This window comes from Heteronotia binoei, chromosome 7, assembly GCF_032191835.1.
Source record: "Heteronotia binoei isolate CCM8104 ecotype False Entrance Well chromosome 7, APGP_CSIRO_Hbin_v1, whole genome shotgun sequence".
NCBI classification, from domain to species: domain Eukaryota; kingdom Metazoa; phylum Chordata; class Lepidosauria; order Squamata; family Gekkonidae; genus Heteronotia; species Heteronotia binoei.
In genome coordinates this window covers 2,735,493-2,760,137 of record NC_083229.1, presented here as the reverse complement: position 1 = coordinate 2,760,137, position 24,645 = coordinate 2,735,493, and the positions used below count along the sequence as shown (strand labels likewise).

At 53.2% G+C, this 24,645-nt stretch overlaps 2 protein-coding genes across 3 annotated transcripts in view; one reads left to right on the top strand and one right to left on the bottom strand.

The window, feature by feature from the left end:
* The window catches only part of SLC39A4 (solute carrier family 39 member 4), a 256,216-nt gene that overhangs the window by 91,689 nt on the left and 139,882 nt on the right, over positions 1-24,645 (bottom strand). The gene's annotated exons all lie outside the window — the stretch shown is intronic.
* The window catches only part of ADCK5 (aarF domain containing kinase 5), a 41,772-nt gene that overhangs the window by 3,700 nt on the left and 13,427 nt on the right, over positions 1-24,645 (top strand). The window contains exons 2-8 of one of the 2 annotated variants that reach the window (XM_060243152.1): positions 13,391-13,494; positions 14,438-14,587; positions 17,053-17,128; positions 17,392-17,592; positions 18,349-18,489; positions 21,920-22,033; positions 24,150-24,281. In XM_060243152.1, the coding sequence (XP_060099135.1) occupies positions 13,391-13,494; positions 14,438-14,587; positions 17,053-17,128; positions 17,392-17,592; positions 18,349-18,489; positions 21,920-22,033; positions 24,150-24,281 (918 nt within the window). Of the gene's footprint in view, positions 1-13,390; positions 13,495-14,437; positions 14,588-17,052; positions 17,129-17,391; positions 17,593-18,348; positions 18,490-21,919; positions 22,034-24,149; positions 24,282-24,645 lie in introns of those variants that run through there. The other variant, XM_060243153.1, reaches the window with a different exon arrangement.

Below are 24,645 nucleotides of genomic sequence, written 5' to 3'. Positions count from 1 at the left end.
TTGTCTTTTTCTAAGGGCCATGCATTCCTCTGTCTTCATTCCTGTTGCTTGCACCCTTGGGTGGCACGTTCTTGGGCCAGAGAGTGAAGTGGGAGGCTGTCTTTCTTATATTTGAAATGTCTCCCCTTTCCAACAAACGTAAAACAGTAAAAGCAAGCCATAAAACTGGTAGGAAAAGTTCAAGTCAGCAAAGAAGAATGAGTCATCTGCCTCAATGGAAGAGGGGGGTGGGTTGTGTGTGGAGGGCAGACAGTAGAAAGTTGCAACAGGGAGAGTCTAAAAGCCCTTTGGAAAAGGATGAGCCGATCTGCCCTGGGAGGGCGAGCCATTCTGTCTTGGCGACCGGAGCACCATCAGCATAGCCAACTTCAAGAGGGGATTGGATAAACATCTGGAGCCGAAGTCCATCTGTGGCTATTAGCTGTAAGATATAGATGGAACTCTCTGGGGGCAGTGATGTTCTGTATTCTTGGTGCTGGGGGGGGGCCGTGGGAGGGCTTCTACTGTCCTGGCCCCACTGGTGGATCTCCTGATGGCACATGGTTTTTTTGGCCGCTGTGTGACACAGAGTGTTGGACTGGATGGGCCATTGGCCTGATCCAACAGGGCTTCTCTTATGTTCTTATGTGACACAGAGTGTTGGACTGGATGGGCCATTGGCCTGATCCAACAGGGCTACTCTTATGTTCTTATGTGACACAGAGTGTTGGACTGGATGGACCACTGGCCTGATCCAAGAGGGCTTCTCTTATGTTCTTATGTGACACAGAGTGTTGGACTGGATGGGCCACTGGCCTGATCCAACAGGGCTTCTCTTATGTTCTTATGTGACACAGACTGTTGGACTGGATGGGCCACTGGCTTGATCCAACAGGGCTTCTCTTATGTTCTTATGTGACACAGAGTGTTGGACTGGAGGGGCCACTGGCCTGATCCAACATGGCTTCTCTTATGTTCTTATGTGACACTGAGTGTTGGACTGGAGGGGCCACTGGCCTGATCCAACAGGGCTTCTCTTATGTTCTTATGTGACACAGAGTGTTGGACTGGATGGGCCACTGGCCTGATCCAACAGGGCTTCTCTTATGTTCTTATGTGACACAGAGTGTTGGACTGGAGGGGCCACTGGCCTGATCCAACATGGCTTCTCTTATGTTCTGATGTGACACAGAGTGTTGGACTGGAGGGGCCACTGGCCTGATCCAACAGGGCTTCTCTTATGTTCTTATGTGACACAGAGTGTTGGACTGGAGGGGCCATTGGCCTGATCCAACATGGCTTCTCTTATGCTCTTATGTGACACAGAGTGTTGGACTGGAGGGGCCACTGGCCTGATCCAACATGGCTTCTCTTATGTTCTTATGTGTGACACAGAGTGTTGGACTGGATGGGTCTTTGGCCTGATCCAACAGGGCTTCTCTTAGGTTCTTATGTGTGACACAGAGTGTTGGACTGGAGGGGCCATTGGCCTGATCCAGCAGTGCTTCTCTTATGTTCTTATGTGACACAGAGTGTTGGACTGGATGAGCCTTTGGCCTGATCCAGCAGGGCTTCTCTTATGTTCTTAGTTCACCTCATCTCCAGCCTGTCTTTTTTAAACTCGGTTTTGGTTTGTTGCTGCCCGTCATGGATTTCAAACACTGGTGCAGAAGTTCAGTTGCCTCTCCAGGACCAGACAGAAATGAGAGACAGGGATGGGTGGCATCAGATACCAAGTTTGGGATTCCTGACACCGCTGGCTTTCAGGGTGGGGGCTGGGATCACCCAGTCCTGCACAGGACACCTTTTGAGTGCCGTGCGAATGGTACCTGGGGTTCCAATCCGGTCAGGGGTGTCTGCCTTCCCAGCTTTGCCTTCCTGCGGGGAGAGTCTCTGGCTTGGGCTTGGTGCCCTACGTAGATCTTGAGAGCTCTGCAAAATAATAGCCCTTTTTGGCAGGAAGAGAGTCTGTGGACCAGCCGTTCCCTTGCCTCCAGCTGTCCGGTGTGATAAAGTGCCCAGGGACCTTGGCAACTCCGCAGTGCCGGGAACAAGGGATCAAGGTCTCCACCGCCCCCCAATCCCTCTTCCTTCAGGCCTCTTCAGCCAGATGCAGCTGGAATAATCTGAGCTGTCAAGTAGAAGTCGTGCAGCTGCTGAATCTGCACCAGGAAGCTTGGCCTTTGGGGCTGTGGAGACCGAGGGATGGTGGCCCAGCTGACCACGCCTCCCCCTTCCCCGCCATCTTGGGGAGGGGCCTCCGTTCCTCGTTGAGGCTGAGCGTCGCTCCCCCTCCAACTCCTCCAATTCCTCCGGAGCAGTTCCACTGAGGGAGCAAAATCGTTGACAGTCCTAACTGACAGTCCTATCCAAACTGACAGAGAGCTAGTTTGGTGTTGTGATTAAGTGTTTGGACTCTTACCTGAGAGAACTGGGTTTGATTCCTCGCTCCTCCACTTGCACCTGCTGGAGTGACCTTGGGTCAGCCACAAGTTCGTTCAGAGCTGTTCCTCTCAAGAGCAGTTTCTGTCAGAGCTCCCTCAGTCCCACCTCACAGGGTGTCTGTTGTGGGGAGAAGCAGAAGACTGCAGGTTTATATCCTGCCCTTCTCTCTGAATCAGAGACTCAGAGTGGCTTACAATCTCCTATATTAGGGTTTGTAGAATCTTTCGGGATCAAGTGCCGTGTTCTACTGGAGAAAGTTTTTCTTCCAGACGTTTCGTTCTCAGCTGCGGAGAACATCCTCAGTGGCGTTGCAGTCGGAGCAGGCGCTCTGACCTTCTTGGCTGAGCGCCTGCTCCGGCTGCAACGCCACTGAGGATGTTCTCCGCAGCTGAGAACGAAACGTCTGGAAGAAAAACTTTCTCCAGTAGAACACGGCGCTTGATCCCGAAAGATTCTACAAACCCTAATGATGTTACCAGCCGTGAAAACCTGAAATCTTTGATAATCTCCTATATCTTCCTCCCCCCCACAACAGACACCCTGTGAGGTGGGTGGGGCCGAGAGGGCTCTCACAGCAGCTGCCCTTTCAAGGACAACTCCTGCCAGAGCTATGGCTGAGCCAAGGCCATTCCAGCAGGTGCAAGTGGAGGAGCGGGGAATCAAACCTGGTTCTCCCAGCTAAGAGTCCTCACACTTCATCGCTACACCAAACTGGCTCTCAGATATCACCCTGTGAGGTGGGTGGTGCTGAGAGAGCTCTGACAGAAGCTGCCCTTTCAAGGACAACCTCTGCCAGAGCTATGGCTGACCCAAGGCCATTCCAGCAGCTGCAAGTGGAGGAGTGGGGAATCAAACCCGGTTCTTCCAGCTAAGAGTCCGCACACTTAACCACTACACCAAAAGGGGAAGGGAAAGGAGATTGTAAGCCACTCTGAGACTCCTTTGGGTAGTGTAGAAATCCAGTCTTTTCTCTTCTCCTTCAGGTCCAAGTTTGTCCCCCTCTCTTCCTTTGGTCTTTGACCTTCTAAACTATTCGCCCAGGTGGTGAACCCCAGAGCCCTTAGCAGGACCCAGAACTGGTGACGCACACCCTCAGCAGAGACGCAGAACCAACCACTTGGTTTTGCAGCCCAGAGGCCAGGGGGAGAGGCTGTGGCTCAGCGGAGGAGCCTCAGTTTAGCTGTGGCCAATCCCCAGCAGCATCTCCAGTTAGAAGGGCCAGGCAGGAGGTGATGGGGAAGACCTCTGCCTGAGACCCTGGAGACTAATGGAGAAGGTCTGGGTCTCAGTGGTAGAGCCTCTGCTCAGCATGCAGAAGGTCCCTGGTTCAATCCCCGGCACCTCCAGTTAAAAGGACCAGGCAGGAGGTGATGGGGAAGACCTCTGCCTGAGACCCTGGAGACTAATGGAGAAGGTCTGGGGCTCAGTGGTAGAGCAACTGCTCAACATGCAGAAGGTCCCAGGTTCAATCCCTGGCACATCCAGTTAAAAGGACCAGGCAGGAGGTGATGGGGAAGACCTCTGCCTGAGACCCTGGAGACTAATGGAGAAGGTCTGGGGCTCAGTGGTAGAGCAACTGCTCAACATGCAGAAGGTCCCAGGTTCAATCCCTGGCACATCCAGTTAAAAGGACCAGGCAGGAGGTGATGGGGAAGACCTCTGCCTGAGACCCTGGAGACTAATGGAGAAGGTCTGGGGCTCAGTGGTAGAGCAACTGCTCAACATGCAGAAGGTCCCAGGTTCAATCCCTGGCACATCCAGTTAAAAGGACCAGGCAGGAGGTGATGGGAAAGACCTCTGTGAATTTAGGGGGAGGGGTTTGTGAGTTTCCTGCATTGTGCAGGGGGTTAGACTAGATGACCCTTGAGGCCCCTTCCAACTCTACAATTCTATGTATGTTATTTATAGTCCACCTTTCTCCCAGAGACACAAAGCAGATGACACAGAGTGAGTCAGGAAAGACAACAAAATGCCCAGTGCTTTAGGGTTTCAGATGTCTGGAGCCTCCAGAGGGAACTGAATCACAGCATAGGTATTCACATGATGCATTAAGCAGTACAGGAATTACGCAGATAGGATCCTGATTACAATACGCAGCACCCATCAGTATGGACCGCAGTATGGACCTTACTCATTTATCTGAGAACATTTCTATAACCCTTTTGTGCAGTGCAACCCTATTAAGGGTTTGGTGTATCTGTTAAGTGTGCGGACTCTTATCTGGGAGAACCAGGTTTGATTCCCCACTCCTCCACTTGCAGCTGCTGGAATGCCCTTGGGTCAGCCAGAGCTCTCTTATCTGGGAGAGCTGGGTTTGATTCCCCACTCCTCCACTCGCACCTGCTGGAATGGCCTTGGGTCAGCCAGAGCTCTCTTATCTGGGAGAGCCGAATTTGATTCCCCACTCCTCCACTTGCACCTGCTGGAATGGCCTTGGGTCAGCCAGAGCTCTCTTATATGGGAGAACCGGGTTTGATTCCCCACTCCTCCACTTGCAGCTGCTGGAATGGCCTTGGGTCAGCCATAGCTCTGGCAGAAGTTGTCTTTGAAAGGGCAGCTGCTGTGAGAGCCCTCTTGGCCCCACCCACCTCACAGGGTGTCTGTTGTGGGGGAGGAAGGGAAAGGAGATTGTGAGCTGCTCTGAGACTCTTGATTCAGAGAGAAGGGCGGGGTATAAATCTGCAGTCTTCTTAACTTGTGCAATAAGGTAACAGGAGGTGGTGGCGGCTACAAGCACAGCCAGCTTTAAGAGGGGATTGAATAAAAATATGGAGCAGAGGTCCATCACTGGCTATTAGCCACAGTGTGTGTGTGTGTGTGTATAGATAGATAGATAGATAGATAGATAGATAGATAGATAGATAGATAGATAGATAGATAGATAGATAGATGTGTGTGTGTGTGTGTGTGTGTGCGTATATGTATGTATGTATATATGTGTGTGTGCGTGTGTGTATATATACACACACACACACACACACATTGGCCACTGTGTGGCACAGAGTGTTGGACTGGATGGGCCATTGGCCTGATCCAACAGGGCTTCTCTCCAGTTGGCCCCTTTCGTGGAGAACGGCGACCTGGCAACAGTGATCCATGCAACGGTCACCTCGAGGCTGGACTACTGCAATGCCCTCTACATGGGGCTGCCCCTGTGCCGAACCCGGAAGTTGCAGCTAGTGCAGAATGCCACCGCCTGGCTGTTGTTAGGGCTCCCTAGACGGGAGCACATTCAGCCCGGGCTTCGGGGACTGCACTGGCTGCCGATAACATACCGAGTTCGGTACAAGGTGCTGGTTATGGCCTTTAAAGCCCTTTATGGCCTAGGACCTGCCTACCTTAGGGACCATCTCTCCCCACATGTTCCCCAGAGAGTCCTGAGATCGGGGTCTCAGAACCTCCTTATAATTCCTGGGCCAAAGGAGGCCCGTCTGAAAGCGACCAGAGACAGGGCCTTTTCAATTGCAGCCCCCTGTTGGTGGTGAGGAGGTGAGGGCCCTGCGGGACCTTGAACAGTTCCGCAGGGCCTGTAAAACAGCCCTTTTCCGGTTGGCATACAACTGATTGAGATCGGGATGCCTGAATATTTAAACTTATGAACATCAGAATTTTGAACACTGGAATACTTGAAGAATTGACTTAAAGAAGAGGTAGCATGGCATAGTAGTATATTGATGTGAGTTTTATGTATTTTTATGTATTTTATTGTATAATTATTAATGTATTTTAAAACCGATTTAGTGTTAGCATTCTGTATTGTAAGCCGCCCTGAGCCCGCTTTGGTGGGGTAGGGCGGGATATAAATCGAACAAACAAATAAATAAATAAATAAATAAATTCTTATGTGACACAGAGGCCGTTTTCGCACTAGCGTTTGCTCCGTCGTAGCGCCCCATTTACCTCCGGATCTTCTCTTGGATTTCGCACATCTTGCTCCGGCGCTGCGGTTTGCTCCGGCGCTACAGGGATTTTACGCCGGAGTATGTTTTTCAGCATGTTGCCGTAGTTTCCGAAAACCTCCGGATCCACTCAGCGGAGTTTGCTGTGGGAAATCCATCCACGCCGGATCGACTGCTTTGTGGGCGGCACCCTCTCCCTTTCCGTCCTCCCACCCCATCCACCCCCTTGGCCAATCATCAGCCTTTCGCGGCGCTTCCCCGAAGTGCCGGCGCGGCCATTTTTTTTTTTTAAACTTCACAGTTTTGCGTAATAGCGATATTTTGAAATTAACAAAGGGAAAAAAAAAAACCCCTCCTGGAATAGTTGCGTTATTTCGCTGTTGCGTTATCCCCCGCCTCTTCTCCCTTTAGGGGCCCCGGTGGGGGGACCGCGGCAGCCCCCCCAGCAGGCCTTTTCCAGCCAGTTCGTTTCGGGTCTAGTTTGGGGAGGGCGAGCGGGAAGGAGGCGGTTTCAGCGGGCCGGCGGAGGGGCCCCGGCAGCTTCGACTCTCCCCAGCTCAAACCCCCCCACTTCACTTCCATTTGCGCCCCGCTTGACCCCGCCGGCTTCCCGCTGCCGCCGCCGCCTTGGCAAAGGGAGCCCAGCCGCCCAGAGACATTTGGCGGCGGCGGCGCTTCTCCATTGTTGGGGGGGGGGAATCTAGTGCCGGTGCGGGCCAAAGCGTTCATGTGCGTGTGTTAAAAACGGAATGCCTCCCTCAGCTGTGCCACCAGGATTTCTGGACCTGCACAAAATCGCCATGTATAAAATGGGAAGTTGGAGTCCTGCATTCTTCTCCCTGGCTACATTCCGCTCGGTTAGAAAATAGACGGAGCTCGCTCTTCACACCCGCCACAGAAGGGGAAGGAGAGAATGGGGCGGGGGGGGGGGAGCTCTGGCAGCAGGAATCAGTCAGGTCCCCCGTTGCAAGCGCCAGCCGGAGAGGGGAAAGAGAGCGGAGGAAATCCCAGCTTCGCCACCCGGGAGGGAGCGAAGGGAAGAAGCTGCCACACACACACACACACACACACAAACCCCTCGATTTCTCTCTCTTCGTTATTGCGATATTTCGCAAATTCAGAATTTGGGGGGGGAATATAGTGCTAGGAATGCTTCTGTTAATACATAAAGGACTGTGGAGGACTCTACAGCTGCAGCCAATCCATGAGCAGCAGCAGCACACGTGATGCGGTTTGTCCACGAAATGAAGGGGAGGGAACAGCTCGATGTTACGTTAGTACGTCATTACGCAACCAGACTTGCGCTTAAAAAAAAAATGATTGACAGGGCATCGAACTCAAGCCGATGCCAGTGGGAAAACGATTTGAGCCGGGGCTTCAGGGAAGGCGACTCCGCAAAGAGTCACTAGTGGGAAAACGAGAAAAATGATCCGGAGATAATTGCGCCGGGGAATAAGGGGAGCAAACGCTAAGTGGGAAAACGGCCAGAGTGTTGGACTGGAGGGGCCATTGGCCTGATCCAACATGGCTTCTCTTATGTTCTTATGTGACACAGAGTGTTGGACTGGATGGGCCACTGGCCTGATCCAACAGGGCTTCTCTTATGTGACGCAGAGTGTTGGACTGGAGGGGCCACTGGCCTGATCCAACAGGTCTTCTCTTATGTTCTTATGTGTGACACAGAGTGTTGGACTGGATGGGCCATTGGCCTGATCCAACAGGGCTTCTCTTATGTTCTTATGTGACACAGAGTGTTGGACTGGAGGGGCCACTGGCCTGATCCAACAGGGCTTCTCTTATGTTTTTATGTGACACAGAGTGTTGGACTGGAGGGGCCACTGGCCTGATCCAGCAGGGCTTCTCTTATGTTCTTATGTGACACAGAGTGTTGGACTGGAGGGGCCATTGGCCTGATCCAACAGGGCTTCTCTTATGTTCTTATGCGTGACACAGAGTGTTGGACTGGAAGGGCCATTGGCCTGATCCAACAGTACTTCTCGTATGTTCTTATGTGACACAGAGTGTTGGACTGGAGGGGCCACTGGCCTGATCCAACAGGGCTTCTCTTATGTTCTTCTGTGACACAGAGTGTTGGACTGGATGGGCCACTGGCCTGATCCAACATGGCTACTCTTATGTTCTTCTGTGACAAAGAGTGTTGGACTGGAGGGGCCACTGGCCTGATCCAACAGGGTTTCTCTTATGTTCTTATGTGTAACACAGAGTGTTGGACTGGGGGGGCCATTGGCCTGATCCAACATGGCTTCTCTTATGTTCTTATCTGTGACACACAGTGTTGGACTGGAGGGGCCATTGGCCTGATCCAACACGGCTTCTCTTATGTTCTTCTGTGACACAGAGTGTTGGACTGGAGGGGCCACTGGCCTGATCCAACAGGGCTTCTCTTATGTTCTTATGTGACACTGAGTGTTGGACTGGAGGGGCCACTGGCCTGATCCAACAGGGCTTCTCTTATGTTCTTATGTGACACAGAGTGTTGGACTGGAGGGGCCACTGGCCTGATCCAACAGGGCTTCTCTTATGTTTTTATGTGACACAGAGTGTTGGACTGGAGGGGCCACTGGCCTGATCCAGCAGGGCTTCTCTTATGTTTTTATGTGACACAGAGTGTTGGACTGGAGGGGCCACTGGCCTGATCCAACATGGCTCCTCTTATGTTCTTATGTGACACAGAGTGTTGGACTGGATGGGCCACTGGCCTGATCCAACAGGGCTTCTCTTATGTTCTTATGTGACACAGAGTGTTGGACTGGAGGGGCCACTGGCCTGATCCAACAGGGCTTCTCTTATGTTCTTATGTGACACAGAGTGTTGGACTGGAGGGGCCATCGGCCTGATCCAACATGGCTTCTCTTATGCTCTTATGTGACACAGAGTGTTGGACTGGAGGGGCCACTGGCCTGATCCAACATGGCTTCTCTTATGCTCTTATGTGACACAGAGTGTTGGACTGGAGGGGCCATTGGCCTGATCCAACAGGGCTTCTCTTATGTGACACAGAGTGTTGGACTGGATGGGCCATTGGCCTGATCCAACAGGGCTTCTCTTATGTTCTTACGTGACACAGAGTGTTGGACTGGAGGGACCAATGGCCTGATCCAGCATGGCTTCTCTTATGTTCTTATGTGACACAGAGTGTTGGACTGGATGGGCCACTGGCCTGATCCAACAGGGCTTCTCTTATGTTCTTACGTGACACAGAGTGTTGGACTGGAGGGACCAATGGCCTGATCCAGCATGGCTTCTCTTATGTTCTTATGTGACACAGAGTGTTGGACTGGATGGGCCATTGGCCTGATCCAACAGGGCTTCTCTTATGTTCTTACGTGACACAGAGTGTTGGACTGGAGGGACCAATGGCCTGATCCAGCATGGCTTCTCTTATGCTCTTATGTGACACAGAGTGTTGGACTGGAGGGGCCATTGGCCTGATCCAACAGGGCTTCTCTTATGTGACACAGAGTGTTGGACTGGAGGGACCAATGGCCTGATCCAACAGGGCTTCTCTTATGTGACACAGAGTGTTGGACTGGATGGGCCATTGGCCTGATCCAACAGGGCTTCTCTTATGTGACACAGAGTGTTGGACTGGAGGGGCCATTGGCCTGATCCAACAGGGCTTCTCTTATGTTCTTATGTGACACAGAGTGTTGGACTGGATGGGCCATTGGCCTGATCCAACAGGGCTTCTCTTATGTGACACAGAGTGTTGGACTGGAGGGGCCACTGGCCTGATCCAACAGGGCTTCTCTTATGTGACACTGAGTGTTGGACTGGAGGGGCCACTGGCCTGATCCAACAGGGCTTCTCTTATGTTCTTATGTGACACAGAGTGTTGGACTGGATGGGCCATTGGCCTGATCCAACAGGGCTTCTCTTATGTGACACAGAGTGTTGGACTGGAGGGGCCACTGGCCTGATCCAACAGGGCTTCTCTTATGTGACACTGAGTGTTGGACTGGAGGGGCCACTGGCCTGATCCAACAGGGCTTCTCTTATGTTCTTATGTGAAACAGAGTGTTGGACTGGATGGGCCATTGGCCTGATCCAACAGGGCTTCTCTTATGTGACACAGAGTGTTGGACTGGAGGGGCCACTGGCCTGATCCAACAGGGCTTCTCTTATGTGACACTGAGTGTTGGACTGGAGGGGCCACTGGCCTGATCCAACAGGGCTTCTCTTATGTTCTTATGTGACACAGAGTGTTGGACTGGATGGGCCATTGGCCTGATCCAACAGGGCTTCTCTTATGTGACACAGAGTGTTGGACTGGAGGGGCCACTGGCCTGATCCAACAGGGCTTCTCTTATGTGACACTGAGTGTTGGACTGGAGGGGCCACTGGCCTGATCCAACAGGGCTTCTCTTATGTTCTTATGTGACACAGAGTGTTGGACTGGAGGGGCCACTGGCCTGATCCAACAGGGCTTCTCTTATGTTCTTATGTGACACAGAGTGTTGGACTGGAGGGGCCACTGGCCTGATCCAAAAGGGCTTCTCTTATGTTCTTATGTGACACAGAATGTTGGACTGGAGGGGCCACTGGCCTGATCCAACAGGGCTTCTCTTATGTTCTTATGTGTGACACTGAGTGTTGGACTGGAGGGGCCATTGGCCTGATCCAACAGGGCTTCTCTTATGTTCTTATGTGACACAGAGAGTTGGACTGGAGGGGCCACTGGCCTGATCCAACATGGCTTCTCTTATGTTCTTATGTGACACAGAGTGTTGGACTGGAGGGGCCATTGGCCTGATCCAACAGGGCTTCTCTTATGTTCTTATGTGACACAGAGAGTTGGACTGGAGGGGCCACTGGCCTGATCCAACAGGGCTTCTCTTATGTTCTTATGTGACACAGAGTGTTGGACTGGATGGGCCATTGGCCTGATCCAACAGGGCTTCTCTTATGTGACACAGAGTGTTGGACTGGAGGGGCCACTGGCCTGATCCAACAGGGCTTCTCTTATGTGACACTGAGTGTTGGACTGGATGGGCCACTGGCCTGATCCAACAGGGCTTCTCTTATGTTCTTATGTGTTTAGCATTAGAAAATAGAAAGAGACCAAGAGCAACTTAAAGTCTTTCGTTAAAGACTAACACAGTTTGTGGCAGGGGGTAACGGAGTGCTTTTATGAGTCACCGCTCATTTTTCAGTTACACATCGTTAGCCAGTGCAGTCAACAACATGGGACATTCAGTAACCAGCACATTTGGGTTTCAGAAGTCTGGAACCACCAGAAGGAACTTCAGCCTAGTGATTGCACGACTTTGGAGCAGTGACCATAATGTTCTTTACTTCACCATCTGTATAAATAGGGAACTGCCCCAAAAGACCAGCACAACCACGTTTAACTTTAAAAGGGGTAACTTTTAACTTTGAAAGAGGTTCAGCGTGGCCAAGTGCAAAGTAATGCACATGGGGGCCAAAAATCCTAACTATAAGTACACGTGAATGGGGTGTGAACTGGAAGCAGTTGACCAAGAGAGAGATCTTGGGGTCGTGGTAGATAACTCACCGAAAATGTCGATCCAGTGAGTGACTGCAATAAAAAAAGCCAACACTGTGCAGGGGATTATTAGGAAGGGAATTGGAAACAAATCAGCCAGTATCATAATGCCCCTGTATAAATCGATGGTGCGGTCTCATTTGGAGTACTGTGTGCAATTCTGGTCACCGCACCTCAAAAAAGATATTACAGCATTGGAAAAAGTCCAGAAGAGGTCAACTAAAATGATTAAAGGGTTGGAACACTTTCCTTATGAAGAAAGGTTAAAGTGCTAAGAGCTCTTTAGCTCAGAGGAATGTTGACTGAGGGTTGACATGGTAGAGGTTTACAAGATTATGTACGGGAGAGAGAAGGTAGGGAAAGAGGTGCTTTTCTCCCTTTCTCACGATACAAGAACTCATGGGCACTCAATGAAATTGCTGAGCAGTCAGGTTAGAACAGATAAAAGGAAGTACTTTTGCACCCAAAGGGTGATTAACACATGGAATTCATTGCCACAATAGGTGGTGGCAGCTACAAGCATAGACATTTTTGAGAGGGGATTGGATCAACATATAGAGCAGAGGTCCATCAGTGGCTATAAGCCACTGTGGGTTTTGATGGAACTCTCTGTCTGGGGCAGTGATGCTCTGTATTCTTGGTGCTTGGGGGAGAGGGGCACAGTGGGAGGGCTTCTGGTGCCCTGGCCCCACTGATGGACCTCCTGATGGCACCTGGGTTTTTTGGCCACTGTGTGACACAGAGTGTTGGACTGGATGGGCCATTGGCCTGATCTGACATGGCTTCTCTTATGTTCTTATGTGTGACACAGAGTGTTGGACTGGAGGGGCCATTGGCCTGATCCAACAGGGCTTCTCTTAGGTTCTTATGTGTGACACAGAGTGTTGGACTGGATGGGCCATTGGCCTGATCCAACATGGCTTCTCCTATGTTCTTATGTGACACAGAGTGTTGGACTGGATGGGCCATTGGCCTGATCTGACATGGCTTCTCTTATGTTCTTATGTGTGACACAGAGTGTTGGACTGGAGGGGCCATTGGCCTGATCCAACATGGCTTCTCCTATGTTCTTATGTGACACAGAGTGTTGGACTGGATGGGCCACTGGCCTGATCCAACATGGCTTCTCCTATGTTCTTATGTGACACAGAGTGTTGGACTGGATGGGCCATTGGCCTGATCTGACATGGCTTCTCTTATGTTCTTATGTGTGACACAGAGTGTTGGACTGGAGGGGCCATTGGCCTGATCCAACAGGGCTTCTCTTATGTTCTTATGTGACACAGTGTTGGACTGGAGGGGCCATTGGCCTGATCCAACAGGGCTTTTATAAGGTTCTTATGTATGCAGATAAACCTGGGCTGTACATTGAAAATCATAGAGGTGAGGGGGCTACAGTGCATTCAAACATTCTTGAAGGTAAGGGCCATTTTGTGGCAGTGAGTTCCCTTTGCATCAACTTGCTTCTGCCCGGTCGGCCTGGGAGCTGCTCTAGCAACTGTATCCCTCTGTTTGAGCATCTTGTGCTCCACCTTTACAGGTCCAGCTCTGCCGCTTCCACCTGCTTCTGCTGCAATGCAAGAAGGACCCCTGGCTGCTCTCAGCCCCCCACAGCCGGCACCGCTCCAGAGCCCAGCCCCCCAGGTATGCAAGAATGGGATGGAGGGGCCCCGGCCTCTCTGTCTGTGTTGCCACCGGGTGTGGGTCCTTTGGGGCCCCAGTTGCTTCTTTTCTGGATGCTCCACACAGAGCCTCCCTTCCACTTTCTGGCTTTGCATGATGCAGGTCTCTGCCTCTGCTCTCAAGACCAGGAGAGGAGGAGTGATGCAAGACTGGATGTGCGAGAGGCCTTTGTGTTGGGCTTAGGAAACCCTGGTGTGTGTGTGAGGGGGAGGTGTCTCCTTGAAGGGAGAGCGACAAAGCTCTTATCTGGGAGAACCAGGTTTGATTCCCCACTCCTCCACTTGCACCTGCTGGAATGGCCTTGGGTTAGCCATAGCTCTCGCAGAGCTGTCCTTGAAAGGGCAGCTGCTGGGAGATCCCTCTAAGCCCCACACACCTCACAGGGTGTCTGTTGTGGGAGAGGAAGAGAGCCAGTTTGGTGTAGTGGTTAAGTGTGTGGACTCTTATCTGGGAGAACCTGGTTTGATTCCCCACTCCTCCACTTTCACCTTCTGGAATGGCCTTGGGTCAGCCATAGCTCTCGCAGAGCTGTCCTTGAAAGGGCAGCTGCTGGGAGATCCCTCTCAGCCCCACCCACCTCACAGGGTGTCTGTTGTGGGGGAGGAAGGAAAGGAGATTGTGAGCCGCTCTGAGACTCTTCGGAGTGGAGGGCGGGATATAAATCCAATATCTTCATCTACCTCACAGGGTGTCTGTTGTGGGGGAGGAAGGGAAAGGAGATTGTGAACCGCTCTGAGACGCTAAGATTCGGAGTGGAGGGTGGGGTATAAATCCATCATCTTCTCCTCCTCAGTGGGCCTCGGGGCCCTGCTCCGGGGCAGACACCTCCATGCTCCGGGTCGCAACACTGCTCTTTCTTTCCCACACCGCCTCTTGGTTGACATCTGTCCCAATCTCTTCCCAGCTCTCCAACCCGGCGGGGACTGCTGAAGAGGATGTTCCTTGGAGTGGCTTTGGGGGTCCCGCTGGTCGGTGGGGTCCGGTACGCCCTGGCTGAGAAGCAGGAACGCCGGAAGATGAGGCTGCTGATGGATGGTGTGGGACGCTTTGTCAGGTGGGTGCTGCCTCTGACTGCCTTTCCCCGGGCCTCTGGAGCTGTGGGCGCCTGAGAGACAGGGTGGGATGTGGGCTGCGATCGGGAGCTGTGGTCCAGTGGAGGATCCTTTGCCTGGTATGCAGAAGGTCCTGGGTTCAATCCCCAGCAGCGCCTCCATTGGAAAGGATCAGGAAGCAGGTGATGCGAAAGATCTTAGAGGAGGGACGGTGGCTCAGTGGTAGAGCACCTGCTTGGTAAGCAGAAGGTCCCAGGTTCAATCCCCGGCATCTCCGGCTAAAAAGGGTCCAGGCAAATAGGCGTGGAAAACCTCAGCTGGAGAGCCATGAATGGGGCTGTGGCTCAGTGGTAGAGCATCTGCTTGGGAAGCAGAAGGTCCCAGGTTCAATCCCCGGCATCTCCAACTAAAAAGGGTCCAGGCAAGTAGGCGTGAAAAACCTCCTCTTGAGACACTGGAGAGCCATGAATGGGGCTGTGGCTCAGTGGTAGAGCATCTGCTTGGGAAGCAGAAGGTCCCAGATTCAATCCCCGGCATCTCCAACTAAAAAGGGTCCAGGCAAGTAGGCGTGAAAAACCTCCGTTGGAGACCCTGGAGAGCTGCCAGTCTGAGTAGACAAGACTGACCTTGATGGACCGGGGGAGGGGGGTATGTTGCAGAGATGGAAGGGACCTCCACGGTCGTCTAGTCCAACCCCCTGCACAATGCAGGAAATTCTCAAGTACCTCCTCCCTGCCCACACACCATGCCCAGAAGGTGGCAGAAATCTCCAGGATCTCTTGCCAATCTGGCCTGGAGAAAAATTACTGATTGGTCCCAAAGTATCAATCAACATTTCCCTAGGAGAGCCAGTTTGGTGTAGTGGTGAAGTGTGTGGACTCTTATCTGGGAGAACCGGGTTTGATTCCCCACTCCTCCTCCACTTGCAGCTGCTGGAATGGCCTTGGGTCAGCCATAGCTCTGGCAGAGGTTGTCCTTGAGAGGGAAGCTGCTGTGAGAGCCCTCTCAGCCCCACCCACCTCACAGGGTGTCTGTTGTGGGGGAGGAAGGGAAAGGAGATTGTGAGCTGTGGTGGGGGGAGAAGGTAAAGAGAGCCAGTTTGGTGTAGTGGTTAAGTGCGTGGACTCTTATCTGGGAGAACCGGGTTTGATTCCCCACTCCTCCACTTGCACCTGCTGGAATGGCCTTGGGTCAGCCAGAGCTCTCTTATCTGGAAGAACCGGGTTTGGTTCCCCACTCCTCCACTTGCAGCTGCTGGGCCTTGGGTCAGCCAGAGCTCTCTTATCTGGGAGAACCGGGTTTGATTCCCCACTCCTCCACTTGCAGCTGCTGAAATGGCCTTGGGTCAGCCATAGCTCTCTTATCTGGGAGAACCGGGTTTGATTCCCCACTCCTCCACTTGCACCTGCTGGAATGGCCTTGGGTCAGCCACAGCTCTCTTATCTGGGAGAACCGGGTTTGATTCCCCACTCCTCCACTTGCAGCTGCTGGAATGGCCTTGGGTCAGCCAGAGCTCTCTTATCTGGGAGAACCGGGTTTGATTCCCCACTCCTCCACTTGCACCTGCTGGAATGGCCTTGGGTCAGCCAGAGCTCTCTTATCTGGGAGAACCGGGTTGGATTCCCCACTCCTCCACTTGCAGCTGCTGGAATGGCCTTGGGTCAGCCATAGCTCTCACAGAGTTGTCCTTGAAAGGGCAGCTGCTGTGAGAGTCCTCCCAGCTCCACCCAACTCACAGGGTGTCTGTTGTGGGGGAGGAAGAGAGTCAATTTGGTGTAGTGGTGAAGTGGGCAGACTCTTATCTGGGAGAACTTGATTTGATTCCCCACACCTCCACTTGCAGCTGCTGGGATGGCCTTGGGTCAGCCATAGCTCTGGCAGAGGTTGTCCTTGAAAGGGCAGCTGCTGGGAGAGCTCTCTTAGCGCCACCCACCTCACAGGGTGTCTATTATTATTATTATTATTACTACTACAACTACATTGTAATATATAATGAAATAATTACACAACTCACGGCCCGGTTGCTAACAGGCCACGGACCGGGTGTTGGGGACCCCTGCTTGAAAGGGCAGCTTCTGTCAGAGCTCTCTCAGCCTCACCCGCCTCACGGGGTGTCTGTTATGGGGGAGGAAGATAAAGGAGATTATGAGCCGCTCTGAGACTCTGAGATTCAGAGTGGAGGGCAGGATATAAATCCAATATCATCATCATATGGCAAGGCTACCTAGGAGGGGGGGGGGGAGAGCACTCTGCACATGAACGGGCAAACCCTTGCTGTGCTGCACAGATTGCAGGGCTGAATCTCAGTGTCCTGAGCCTGGCATGCGAAGAGCAGCAGTTTGGCTTCCCTTGGCATCCTGCCCCTTGGGCACACCAGCAAGGGCCTGGGCGGGCAGACTGGGGGGAGGGAGCAGGTGCTGAAAGAGGGGGGCACCCGAGTCTGTAAGGGGTCTCTCTGCCCTTACAGGTCCGTGGGGCTGGGAATGCAGATCTCCCTGGATTACTGGTGGACGGACCACGTCTTGCTGAGGGGACTAGATGAGGTACGGTAACTGAGGGATCTTCCAGCCCAGAGGCGCGTCTGGAAGTGTTGGACTGGAGGGGCCATTGGCCAGATCCAACATGGCTTCTCTTATGTTCTTAGAACCTCAGGAGCCAGGCTAGGATGGGGTTGGAGCTGCGGAGGGGTGGGGGAATCAGCCTGTGCTTTCTTGCCATGGGGCGAAGGGGGGCTGGACGGCCCTGAGCTCTTCCTGCTGGGAAGGAGCTCACTGCCTGTCCCTGGCACCATCTTCCCTGTCGTCAGAACAGCCCGGAGTTTAAGGCCATTGTGTCCAAGTGCCACCAGCGGGCAGCCGATACCATCGTCTATGGGGCCATTCAGAACGGCGGTCTCTACATCAAGCTGGGCCAGGGCTTGTGTGCCTTCAACCACCTCCTGCCTCCCGAGTACATCAGCACCCTGCGAGTCCTGGAGGACCGGGCTCTCAAGCGTGGCTACATGGAGGTCAGCCAGATGGGCGGGCTGGCGGGGGTGGGGTGGAGGTTCTCATGCCAGCAGAAACTTTGACTGTGTAAGACTGTCATGGTCTTAGGCCTAGTGCGGCCTACATGCTCCAAGGAAGCCTGTGTTAGAGTAGTAACCAGGCCTACATTTCCCAGGATCCCTTCTGTCCCTCTGATTGGGTGGGCAGCAGTTTTGGAGGGAAAACTTGCCCAGCGGAGTGGGACCTGGAAGGAAGTAAAAGGCCAAGCAGGGAAGGAAATAAAAGGCCAGAGAGGGAAGCTAGAGAGGGAGGGAGGGTTGTTCTCTCTGGAAAGGCTGCAGCAGGAGGGTTCCCTCACCTGAGGAGCAGTGAGTCTGTTTGGGATTAGAGGAAGGGAATGTATAAGCTAGTTGCAGTAGGGGTTTTATTTCTGCTTTGTACCACCTTTATCACCTATGTTTTCATATTCACTGTTACAGTAAAGTTTTTACAAACCATGTTGCTCTTGAGCACTTATAACAAACTTGTTATACTGCTTAGGTCCTCAGTCTCTTCTGTTGCAGATAGAAGGTGTTTTGTTAAGAAGGAAGATACAGGGGTTGGGTGGGCGCTCTGGGCCCTGCAGCCGGTAGAGGCCTTCCCTGGTTCCCCTGCCAGTGTAACAAAGACAACCCAATTGACTGTGTCTTGTGAAACCACTTCTAAAAACGGTGCCCGGCCCCGAACTCTTCCTGCTGACCTCGCTCCTCCCGTCGGCTTTCCTACCACTGCTCCAGGTGGACGAGCTCTTCTTGGAGGACTTCAACGCCAGGCCCGACCAGCTCTTCCTGGAGTTTGACTACCAGCCGATTGCCGCTGCCAGCCTAGCCCAGGTGCATCGAGCCCGGCTGCAAGATGGCACCCCAGTGGCTATAAAGGTGCGAGGGGGGGAGCTTTGGTGGGAGGGGGGGAGTTGCTTCGTGATCTGGCCTTCCAGAGGACCCCCGTTGCATTCTGAGGCTGGGGGATCACGTCTAGGGCCTAGGGATTCCCTGGAGGGAGTTCAGCCTGAGGCTTATTGCCAGGGCACATTGTCTTATTACTGCCACCAGGCTAGGTTATGTACAGGGCCCAGCCCGCCCTAAGTTTCCCCCTAAAGGGCTCAACAATTTCCAGCTCCCCAAAGCTGGCAATGATGTTTGCCTTCTCTTACAGTAGGGCCGATTGGGCACCCATGCCTGGCAAGCGACTGACAAAGAGACAGGTTACAAAAGTCAAAGAAAAGTTTATCTAACAGGGCAGGTAACCCCCAACGCTATGTAAAAGAAAATAACAAAGCTTTAACCCTAAGGTGAATGGCAAAAACCAGAGTCTTCAGGAACTCCCTCCTGGGATGGTCCGACCACCTTTCAGGGTTCAGTTTGGTGTGGAGAGCCAGTTTGGTGTCGTGGTGAAGTGTGCGGACTCTTATCTGGGAGAACCGGGTTTGATTCCCCACTCCTCCACTTGCAGCTGCTGGAATGGCCTTGGGTCAGCCAGAGCTCTCTTATCTGGGAGAACCGGGTTTGATTCCCCCCTCCTCCACCTGCAGCTGCTGGAATGGCCTTGGGTCAGCCAGAGCTCTCTTATCTGGGAGAACCGGGTTTGATTCCCCACTCCTCCACTTGCACCTGCTGGAATGGCCTTGGGTCAGCCAGAGCTCTCTTATCTGGAAGAACCGGGTTTGATTCCCCACTCCTCCACTTGCAGCTGCTGGAATGGCCTTGGGTCAGCCAGAGCTCTCTTATCTGGGAGAACCGGGTTTGATTCCCCACTCCTCCACTTGCAGCTGCTGGAATGGCCTTGGGTCAGCCAGAGCTCTCTTATCTGGGAGAACCGGGTTTGATTCCCCCCTCCTCCACTTGCAGCTGCTGGAATGGCCTTGGGTCAGCCAGAGCTCTCTTATCTGGGAGAACCGGGTTGGATTCCCCACTCCTCCACTTGCAGCTGCTGGAATGGCCTTGGGTCAGCCAGAGCTCTCTTATCTGGGAGAACCGGGTTGGATTCCCCACTCCTCCACTTGCAGCTGCTGGAATGGCCTTGGGTCAGCCAGAGCTCTCTTATCTGGGAGAACCGGGTTGGATTCCCCACTCCTCCACTTGCACCTGCTGGAATGGCCTTGGGTCAGCCAGAGCTCTCTTATCTGGGAGCACTGGGTTTGATTCCCACCTCCTCCACTTGCAGCTGCTGGAATGGCCTTGGGTCAGCCAGAGCTCTCTTATCTGGGAGAACCGGGTTTCATTCCCCACTCCTCCACTTGCAGCTGCTGGAATGGCCTTGGGTCAGCCAGAGCTCTCTTATCTGGGAGAACCAGGTTTGATTCCCCCCTCCTCCACCTGCAGCTGCTGGAATGGCCTTGGGTCAGCCAGAGCTCTCTCATCTGGGAGAACCGGGTTTGATTCCCCACTCCTCCACTTGCAGCTGCTGGAATGGCCTTGGGTCAGCCAGAGCTCTCTCATCTGGGAGAACCGGGTTTGATTCCCCACTCCTCCACTTGCACCTGCTGGAATGGCCTTGGGTCAGCCAGAGCTCTCTTATCTGGGAGCACTGGGTTTGATTCCCACCTCCTCCACTTGCAGCTGCTGGAATGGCCTTGGGTCAGCCAGAGCTCTCTTATCTGGGAGAACCGGGTTTGATTCCCCACTCCTCCACTTGCAGCTGCTGGAATGGCCTTGGCTCAGCCAGAGCTCTCTTATCTGGGAGAACCGGGTTTGATTCCCCCTCCTCCACCTGCAGCTGCTGGAATAGCCTTGGGTCAGCCAGAGCTCTCTTATCTGGGAGAACCGGGTTTGATTCCCCACTCCTCCACTTGCACCTGCTGGAATGGCCTTGGGTCAGCCAGAGCTCTCTTATCTGGGAGAACTGGGTTTGATTCCCCACTCCTCCACTTGCTCCTGCTGGAATGGCCTTGGGTCAGCCAGAGCTCTCTTATCTGGGAGAACCGGGTTTGATTCCCCCCTCCTCCACCTGCAGCTGCTGGAATGGCCTTGGGTCAGCCAGAGCTCTCTTATCTGGGAGAACCGGGTTTGATTCCCCGCTCCTCCACTTGCAGATGCAGGAATGGCCTTGGGTCAGCCATAGCTCTCTTATCTGGGAGAACCGGGTTTGATTCCCCACTCCTCCACCTGCAGCTGCTGGAATGGCCTTGGGTCAGCCATAGCTTTCACAGAGGTTATCCTTGAAAGGGCAGCTGCTGTGAGAGCCCTCTCAGCCCCACCCGCCTCAAAGGGTGTCTGTTGTGGGGGAAGAAGATGCAGGAGACTGTAAGCCACTCTGAGACTCTATCCTTGAAAGAGCAGCTTCTGGGAGAGCCCTCTCCAGCCCCACCCACCTCTGTCGTGGGGGAGGAAGATAAAGGAGACTGTGAGCCACTCTGAGAGGAGGGCGGGATATAAATCCAATAACCTTATCTACCTCACAGGGTGTCTGTGGGGGGACGGGGAGGAAGGTAAAGGAGATTGTGAGCTGCTCTGAGACTTTTCGGAGTGGAGGGTGGGATATAAATCCAATATTTTCATCTACCTCACAGGGTGTCTGGGGGGGGGGGGGGAGGAAGGTAAAGGAGATTGTGAGCCGCTCTGAGACTCTTCGGAGTGGAGGGCGGGATATAAATCCAATATCTTCATCTACCTCACAGGGTGTCTGTTGTGGGGGGGGGGGAAGGTAAAGGAGATGGTGAGCCGCTCTGAGATTCTTTGGAGTGGAGAGCGGGATATAAATCCAGTATCTTCATCTACCTCACAGGGTGTCTGTTGAGGGGGAGGAAGATAAAGGAGATGGTGAGCCGCTCTGAGATTCTTTGGAGTGGAGGGCGGGATATAAATCCAATATCTTCATCTACCTCACAGGGTGTCTGTTGTGGGGGAGGAAGATAAAGGAGATGGTGAGCCGCTCTGAGATTCTTTGGAGTGGAGGGCGGGATATAAATCCAGTATCTTCATCTACCTCACAGGGTGTCTGTTGTGGGAAGGAAGGGAAAGGAGATTGTGAGCCGCTCTGAGACTCTTCAGAGTGGAGACGGGATATAAATCCAATATCATCATCTTCTTCTTCAGGTCACTGCTGCTTCTTGGCTTACCCAGTAGTCAAGAGCTTCTGTTAGGAGAAAAAGACTCTCCTTTTCTAACCACCAGCCTTCATTAGCGTCAGAGACTTATCGCCTGCAGCTGGTGGCCCCATCCTGTGGCTACAGCAAAAGCGAGGGATCCGGAAAGACTTTTTAGTCCATTTTAAAATGTGCCCCTGGCACTACACCATGCACAACATTGGGGGGGGGGGCGCTTGCAAAGGTGTGTCTCTTCCCCTTCACAGTCTTCTCTTGCCCTGCAGGTCCAGTACATCGACTTGAGGGACCGGTTCAATGCCGACATCCGGACTCTGGAACTCCTGCTACAGATTATAGAGATGATGCACCCAAGTTTTGGGTTCAGTTGGGTCTTGAAGGTACCAGCAGGAGGGTGTCTTGGCTATGGGTGCCCCCCACCTTATCCTCCACATGGTTCCTGTTTTAATGGTGGTGGGGCAGTAGTTGCTGATTTTGGGTGGGGGTGGGGATGGGAGTAGCCCAGCCTTTGGAGACTGATGGTTCTTGCTGACCCGCACAACTGCTCACCTGAAATGACATGACGCTCCAGTTTTGAAGCAGAGATTATGTACGAATCCCTGTCTTTGCTGGGCAAGGGTTTCTTGACGTGCATTGCTTGCAGAGAGGAAGGCAAGAATCGGAGCATAGGAAAAAGAGAGACAGAAATCTCAGGAGCACTGGGCATGAGAGTGAGGTTTTGGGGGCTGGTGCTGGACGAAAGTAAAAGGCGGAGCAGGGAAGGAAATAAAAGGCCAAGCTAGAGAGGAAGGGTTGTTCTCTCTGGAAGGGCTGCAGCAGAAGAGTTCCCTCACCTAAGGAGCGGTGAGTCTGTTTGGGATTAGAGGAAGGGAATGTATAAACTAGTTGCAGTGGGGTTTTTATTTTTGCTTCGTATCCTCTTTGCTGTTTTCATATTCACTGTTACAGTAAATATATCTCTCTCCCCCCACACCCCCAGCCTTTTGGCCCTCATCAGGGCCACCGAGGTGGCGAACAGATTAGAATCACTCCTAAGAAAACCACTTACGAAAAGGTCATGCCAACCTCACAAAAACCTCCGGAGCATTGGGCATGAGAGTCGGGCGTTTGGGGCTGGTGCCGGAGCCAGACATCCCACAACAGCTAGAACCTGCCCTTTTTAAAAAAGTTAAGCAGGAGGAATATAGTAGGGTGTGGGAGATCCATACTGTACATCCCGTTACAGCCAGTTTGGTGTAATGGTTAAGTGTGTGGACTCTTATCTGGGAGAACCGGGTTTGATTCCCCACTCCTCCACTTGCAGCTGCTGGGATGGCCTTGGGTCAGCCCGAGCTCTCTTATCTGGGAGAACCGGGTTGGATTCCCCACTCCTTCACTTGCACCTGCTGGAATGGCCTTGGGTCAGCCAGAGCTCTCTTATCTGGGAGAACCGGGTTGGATTCCCCACTCCTTCACTTGCACCTGCTGGAATGGCCTTGGGTCAGCCAGAGCTCTCTTATCTGGGAGAACCGGGTTTGATTCCCCCCTCCTCCACTCACAGCTGCTGGAATGGCCTTGGATCAACCAGAGCTCTCTTATCTGGGAGAACCGGGTTTGATTCCCCACTCCTCCACTTGCACCTGCTAGAATGGCCTTGGGTCAGCCAGAGCTCTCTTATCTGGGAGAACCGGGTTTGATTCCCCACTCCTCCACTTGCAGCTGCTGGGATGGCCTTGGGTCAGCCAGAGCTCTCTTATCTGGGAGAACCGGGTTTGATTCCCCACTCCTCCACTTGCACCTGCTAGAATGGCCTTGGGTCAGCCAGAGCTCTCTTATCTGGGAGAACCGGGTTTGATTCCCCACTCCTCCACTTGCAGCTGCTGGAATGGCCTTGGGTCAGCCAGAGCTCTGGCAGAGGTTGTCCTTGAAAGGGCAGCTGCTGTGAGAGCCCTCTCCAGCCCCACCCACCTCACAGGGTGTCTGTTGTGGGGGAGGAAGGTAAAGAAGATTGTGAGCCGCTCTGAGACTCTTCGGAGTGGAGGGCGGGATATAAATCCAATATCTTCATCTACCTCACAGGGTGTCTGTTGTGGGGGAAAAAGGGAAAGGAGATTGTGAGCCGCTCTGAGACTCTTCGGAGTGGAGGGCGGGATATAAATCCAATATCTTCTTCTTCTTCTGCTAGCTTTGGGGTGTGCCCAAAGGGGGGACTGGGGGTTGGGAAGGAGTGCAGCCCATCACAGAGTGTTTGGATGAGCGCTAGCAGGGGCCCTTCAGGCGACCCCCTTCCAATGCATCCTCACACTTGCTTGTGTCCTCCTCGGGGCCAGTCCAAGGCGTGCACCCCAGAGGTCTTGGCAGTGTTGTAGAGGTCATGAACTGCAACGGTGGACCGGCACAGGATTTCCGGGGGGTGCCCTCTGACCCCACAACCAGGTCTAAGCCACAGCCCCTGAGCTCCTAAATACGGCCAGCTCCTTGGGGCCTCTTGGCGACTCGCGTCTGTTCCCTCCTCAGGACATGAAGGGGACCCTGGCCCAGGAGCTGGACTTCGAGAACGAGGCACGCAACGGCGAACGCTGCGCCCGCGAGCTGGAGCACTTCAGCTTTGTGGTGGTTCCTCGGGTGTACTGGGACAAGAGCAGTAAGGTGAGAGCGGGGGAGGTCGCTGCCAGGGGAAGGGGGCTGGAAGGAGGGAAGGGCTTGGTCAGAAGCCATTCCCCACCACCTCCACCACCGGAGGGCACTATTTGCAGAGGGTGTAGTCCTGCTGCTTGCCCCCGTTCAAGAGATCTCTTGTCCCCTTTAAACTTGGAAACGAACCCACAGTCCACCTCGGCGTTCCCTCTTAAGCTGAATTCGTGTGAGCCAACTCCCAGTTTTTTAGCCTCTGGCTCACACATTTTTGTCTTAGCTCAGCCTGCACAAGAAGAACGGCCCCTGAGCACACTAATTTACGCAGGAGCTCACCAAGTAGAATTTTTGCTCACAAAACTGCACAGTTTAGAGGGAA